General features: G+C 43.9%; 1 protein-coding gene across 1 annotated transcript in view; it reads right to left on the bottom strand.

The window, feature by feature from the left end:
* Positions 1-2,429, bottom strand: part of LOC106807236 (probable serine/threonine-protein kinase DDB_G0284251) — a 13,583-nt gene extending 11,154 nt beyond the window's left edge. The window contains exons 1-5 of the mRNA XM_014809524.1: positions 2,257-2,429; positions 1,915-2,019; positions 1,494-1,734; positions 1,082-1,213; positions 75-188 (exon numbers count right to left, since the gene is read on the bottom strand). Of these exons, the coding sequence (XP_014665010.1) occupies positions 75-188; positions 1,082-1,213; positions 1,494-1,734; positions 1,915-2,019; positions 2,257-2,400 (736 nt within the window). The 5' untranslated portion in view covers positions 2,401-2,429. The remainder of the gene's footprint in view (positions 1-74; positions 189-1,081; positions 1,214-1,493; positions 1,735-1,914; positions 2,020-2,256) is intronic.
* Positions 2,430-6,844: the final 4,415 nt, after the last annotated feature.

Below are 6,844 nucleotides of genomic sequence, written 5' to 3'. Positions count from 1 at the left end.
ACACACACACACACACATGTTAAATATACATATATTGCGCGCAAACATATTCTATCGGGGTAAGTTCTTTTTACTTTTCGAAACTTTGGTGGTGAACTTGATCTTCTCCTGCAGTGAATTCATTAGAACGTCGGTAGATTCTTCGTGGAATGGCAACTTTCCGCATAACATTCCGTACAGACAGACACCTGCAATCCAACATTGGGTGTGTTATTAAACCTCTTCTATTTCTTCAACTCGGCGACTTGACTCCGACTCCGACTCCAACACAATCGAATTTCAGTCGATTGTGTTGGAATGCACTTGAAATCGGTACGATTTGCTGACAAAACTCGATAGTGTAAACGCGGCATTATATATCAAGTATACATATATGATAGAATTATTGTGGCCTCTACTACGTCGTTACCTCCCATCGGCTCGATGAACACATTATCTCACGTTTTATATTTAATATAATCGATGAGAGTGCGTTCGATTTCTACGATATAATAATAATTATATATATATATATATATTATAACGTATTATAAATATGATGTATAGGCCTATATAATATATATTCTAATATATAATAATGGCCACAAACAGGCACGGCAGGACACCCTAGGCAAGCAGCATGCACCCATGCAGGGGCGTGTACAGGGGAGGGGGTCCTGCTCGCGAAATTTATTTCCCCACGAGAGTTTCCCTGACCCAAGCCAATCAGCGCACTCCATTCACTCGACTTCCTCGAAGCAACAATGTAAAATTTGTACACCCTAACCGTAACCCTAACCCGAACCCTAACACTAAATATAATCCAACCAGGTTTGTCTTATATAGGCACCATGTATTGCAAAACACTATCTGTGGTGGGTCCGGAACTCTCGTGGGAAAAGAAATTCGCGTCCTGCTCGCGCAGAAAACGCATCTAAGGGGTCTAATTTCAAAATTTATTCGCGTACTCGCAAGTTTGGTTTACGGTTAGACCTCCCCCTGGTACAAATCCTGTACACGCCCCTGCCATGATATCTGTACAAACCACTGATCTCTCTATTATACTAACTATTGTTAGTACATAGAGATCAGTGGCACATACCCATGCTCCACACGTCCGCTTTTTCTCCATCGTAGGTGGCGCCCTCTAGAATCTCGGGGGCGGCGTAGACGTACGAGCCGCATGTAGTCTGCAGCATGCGTCCGACTTCCGGTATGACAGCCAAGCCGAAATCTGCTCCGAAAACAATAAAGTTGCGAACAATGTTACATAATGTTACACAATGTTACACATCGTCACGCAGTTTTAAGTGACGTTACACGGTGTTATACAATGATACATGTGGGTATAGACTGCATTGTTACACAATCGGTACTTTGTGGTACATAGTGTTACACAGGCGCCTTATGACAGTTAAAGAGACTGATAGCGGTTTGAAGTGCAGATTTTCTGATGTTATTATCTTAGATTTTCCCCTCACGGGCGTTAGCGACGGTTGTAGTGATCAACATACCGCACAGCTTCATAGTGTTGTTTTCACCGAGTAGAATATTCTCTAGTTTAATATCTCGATGGAAGACACCCTGGCGGTGACAATAGCCGACGACCTCCAGTAGTTGCCGGAACAAGAGTAGACAATCTTCTTCCGGTAGAGGACCGCACTCATTTATGTACGAAAGCAGGTCGCCATTGGGTAGATGTTCCATCACCAGATAGAGGGCGCCTTTGGTTTCGATGGCTTCGTGAAGATCGATCTAATAGACAAATTCAAACTTAACCAACTACGAGATTCCTAGATTAACAAATTACTAATGATATTAGTTATTGCTCTTGTTTTTTTAATTAAATAAATTTTTAATTATTATTTAAATTAGCTAATCATGTTTATTAATAGCTGGTATTGTAAACGCATATTGCACCTAGGCGCGACCCACCACTCTGGGATGTCGAAGATGCTGCATTATTGCTATCTCTCTTGGCAGGAATTTCTCGACATATTCCGCCGGGAGCTTCTTCTTGCAGATGATTTTCACGGCAACCTAAAACGCAAAGCAGCCGCGTGAACTTGCGCGAGTAGTAACAAGTAGTTGTAGAGTGCAAGTGCAACTTTCTCGTCGTCGTCGTAGTTGTTGTCGTCGTCGTCGTCGTCGTCGTCGTTGTTGTCGTCGTCGTCGTCGTCGTCGTCGTCGGTGTATATACGGCTAGGCCTAAACACGTTTGGTCGTTTTATACATTTTTCTTACTTACGTGCTCAGACTAGATGCACGCCTAATTACCTTCTTGTTCAATTTGGCGCTGTGTGCCTCTCTGATCTTTGAGTAGGTGCTCTCCCCGATCTCCTTACCCAGAGTGTAACCCATCTGCTCTAACACAGAGTGCTTCCTCTTTGTGGGAGACCAACCGTCTCCCAAGCGACGCATGGGCAGGACGGGCTCCGAGAGCTGGATGACACTGCTAGACTCCATGATGCTGATGCTGCGTGGCAAGGATGAGGGGAACATTCTACACTACAGTCCGCAGCGTGTGTCCGTTTTAATTTGAGTAGGGCACTGGTCTCTCTCGCGCGCTCTCTCTCTCTCTCTCTTTTAATTTGAGTAGGGCACTGGTCTCTCTCGCGCGCTCTCTCTCTCTCTCTTTCTTTCTCTCTCGCGCGCTCTCACTCTCTCCCTTTATTTCTGTCTCTGTCGCGCTCTCTCTCTTTCTCTCTCTTTCTCTCTCTTCTTCTTCGGTTTCAGTCTCTCACGCTAGGGAGAGGGTTCGTTGCGAGGTTACGAAGTTAGGGTCCATGCTGCGTGATGGTGAATTAACTGAACAGCAGATCAAATACGTTTGTATCCATGGAGACGAAGAGACAGTGCCCCCCGGACACGTGCAGATACTGCGTGACGTATGAATGACGTAGTAGTGATTGTATGACGTGTGATGCGACCATGGAAACATTCGAACGTGTCTTTATTTATTTCTACGCATACGAATTTAATTTATGCGCGTGAAACTAGATATATATATATTGGCGAGAATGGATGGAATTGTGGAAACCTCTACCTATGGAGCATCCGGATAAATAATGGAGAAAGAAAGAGAGAGGGGGGGGAGAAAGAGAGAGGAGTGGTGTTTATATGGATATAATAATGGTGTTTGGCGTGTGTGTGTGTGTGTGTGTGGTGTGCGTGTGTGTGTGGTCGTGTGTGTGTTTGTGCGTGGCGTGCGTTGCGTGCGAGCGAGGCGAGACAATTTTCCTACTACAGTTACGACGTACGGAAATTCGGAGGAGTGCACCTCCTATAGTTATTTAAGTGAAACTATCTTCGTGCGTTGTTTTTAACAGATGTTAGTAAACAGACCTATGGCGCAATTAGCTACCTAATGCTATTTGATTCTTGAAACCGGTAAAATTATTTATCCCGCGTCATTACCCCGAGTTATAAGACACAAACTCAAGTCGCGAAATTATCTCCCCCACCCGAAGAATTTGTACAGACCACGGTCACGTTTACAATCACACTCATTCAAATGGAAAACGGTAAAAACGCCGTGTTTAAAATGAACGAATAGAGTCGAATATAGTTTTATTAATAAGCACATTAAACTGTACATGATATTACAGTTGCCATAATGATATCATACATACGAGCTGCGTGCGTTCCGCACCACTACGCACCGCTACGGCAACGCAAACGGCGCACACATAGACAACACTACACATATCCCCAGCAGTCATAATATATATATATATATATATATATATATATATATCACTAGTATGGTGTATATAAACACAATAACGTATAATGGACGTATACGATGCCACACGATTTTGTTTCCATATAGATTTGATTTTACTCTCGCAACACCTATAATAGCACACCTCGCCTACGGTATATGTACAGAGACTTATTATGCAAGAAGTAAGTAACCAGGAAAGAAACTTTCTCGCGTGCTCGTAAAAAGCTCGTGATAAATATGACTAGTAGTGTGCAATGTACCGCTTGCTGTGTGATCGTGCGCACCTCGAACGGTGTAGCTATAGTAGCAATAGTTCGCTATACATGATCAACCGTGTCGACTCGAATCGACTAGAATCTAACCGTGAAAATTACGAGGAAATATCGATAATCGTAAGGTAATGTGGAAACTGACGCGTTGTCATAGTTACGTAGAGTATCGTTTCGATTAGAGCGACAATAGAAACGCGTGCGCGTGACGACGAAGTGTTTCTACACCAAAACTCCAGCTTTTCTAATCGTGGTGCACGCACGCACGCACGCACGTACATGCGCGCACGTACATGCGCGCGGGCACACATCCCCGGATATTTATCGGTGTTATTAGAGGTGACGTATAACAATAAAAATACACAGAGCAGGGGGGGGGAGGAGGGCGCGTGAGGAGAAACCAACATCGATACGTCGTGCATGCAGTTCGCATTAATAACATTGATATTACCATCATCTTCCATGATCTAGTGTACTTTCGGCATACACAGTATAGTAATAGTAGCAGTAGTAGTAGTAGTAGTAGTAGACGACGAATTTAACTATTCAAGGACGCCATACGTGTGTAACACTACTATCCAATTGGTTGTCGGTTCTATAGTTAGGGGGAGTGCGGGGGACTGACAGACGCAACAAGGCATACAAACGACAAGCGAATGTTTAACATTTCATGAATATGAAGGAAGGAAAACGATGGGGGAATCTTTTAATTTTTATTTTCGTACAAGTTTTCAGCTGCGATAAATAGGCAACAGATTCAGGGCCTATATATGTGACACTCGTCGAAAGACAACGGATAGCAAGAATAAGATGAAGTGACATACAGCAAGATACGAGGAAGACAAGAAAGAAAGAAAGAGAGGCAGAACGAGAGGAAGCGAGAGAGAGAGGAGGGAGAGAGAGAGAGAGAGAGAGAGGAGAGAGAGAGAGAGAGAGAAAGAGAGAGAGAGAGAGAGAGACGAGAGAGCGAGAGAGAGAGAGAGAGAAGAGAGAGAGGAGAGAGAGAGAGAGAGAGAGAGAGAGAGAGGGGTAGAGAGAACGAGTGAGGATGAACAGAGAGAGAGAGTCACGGAGAGAGAACAGGAGAGAGAGGCGAGAGAGAGAGAAGAGAGAGAGAGAGAGAGAGAGAGAGAGAGAGGGGAGGAGAGAAGCCACCATACAAGCACGAGGCTAGCACAGACTGACCATCAACCACAAGTTTCCTTCACAAGACTTAACACAATTACACACTTATCAAAGATGGTTTCGTGTGCCAGCAATACAAGTATAACAACAGCACGTGATGATGGAAACGAAGACTCAACACACTCTATTAAAACACGCCCAATGTGCACAACTGCTCGCTTTTTACGCTCCCGAGAATGGATTTCAAATATTTTAAAAAGGACTCACACCCGCCTCCCGCTCCACCACCCACGCATCCAACCTGCTTTTCGGCCTCAAAAATCTCCCACGGCATCGTAGCAACGTGTCTGACAAAAAACGACTATATTAAACAGACGCATCGTACTACCACAATGTAAATAAGTGTGCTAGTCATGCTTTTTGTGTATATATCCTTGGTAATTATCCAATTTCATGAATTCAAATTTTTATTGTAAAAGTATGCAATGTATTGTATATGATGGATAATTGCCTAAATAAATAAATAAAATAAAATAAATCGATAGTGCGGCACTAAAGCGTGGTGACATCGCGCGACAGGCAGGGACACACCGGAGTGTCACCCGAGTTTAGCAAATACGAAATTTCGATGGGAACTATCTTTAATTACCGAGTTTGAAGCGACAGAAAAGAGACATCGCATGCCATAGACCGTGTATGTACTAAGCGTTGGGGGTTGGGTACGGAATATGAAGACAAACATTTCTTGAACCACCTTCTATATAAAACAGTACTTAGACACACGCGCGGATGTGCAAACACAAGCAGAACAATCTCCCAACTTTCCCTCTATCATTAAGTAAGAGAGGTAAACTCATACGATTATGTATATCCCCCACGTTGACTTTACACAGTGACCAGACGCAGGCTTTGGCATGGGTCATATTGAACATTTTAATACTCGTGTTTAGTAATTATCAACCTGCCCTGAACGCAGGTACAAATACACACACGCACGCATGCACGCACGCACGTACGCACGCACGCAGGCACGCACGCACGCACGCACGCACACACACACACGTTAACTCTGATATGCAAAGCATAAAGGAATGTACACACCCACTTGGAGAGAAACAAAAAACGTTTTCCGCCGCGAAGTATTTACCAGAGCACTGCACGAAAGCCTGTGTGTTGCTTTGCTTTTACGATAGATAACACGACTACAAAATCCGTAAACGCCGCCAACACAAGTGAACAGTAGAAGAAACGTGAAGGAATACAGGCCACACGCGACCCCACGACAGATAAACAACTACAGACAACGCGAACTACCGTCGACACACGCTCAAAAAAACACGACGTTCAGAGTGTTTGTAAGCAAAACATCACGACGTGGCGAGAAGGAAGATAAAAACTAGAAAATATCATCAACAATTCGCATGTTGACATTGGATTCTATGTGAGATTCCTCTTAATTATGATTTTCTCAGTGCAGGTGTGATATATATATATATATATATAATATATATATACATATAAAGCTGCTAGTTGACCGCGGATGTGTCTCAATAACCTACACACAACACGCTACGTTATCATAAAGCAAGTGACGGCAGGGTGCACCGCCTAGGAGATTCTCTCCTGTGTAAAATTACATGCGTGTCGATGCTCATACGCACGCACGCACGCACGCACATGCACATACTCACCAACGCACGCACACACACACACACACACACACACACACACACACACACACACA

This window comes from Priapulus caudatus, unplaced genomic scaffold (assembly GCF_000485595.1).
Source record: "Priapulus caudatus unplaced genomic scaffold, Priapulus_caudatus-5.0.1 Scaffold202, whole genome shotgun sequence".
NCBI lineage: Eukaryota > Metazoa > Priapulida > Priapulimorpha > Priapulimorphida > Priapulidae > Priapulus > Priapulus caudatus.
This window is presented reverse-complemented; position numbering and strand designations above follow the sequence as displayed.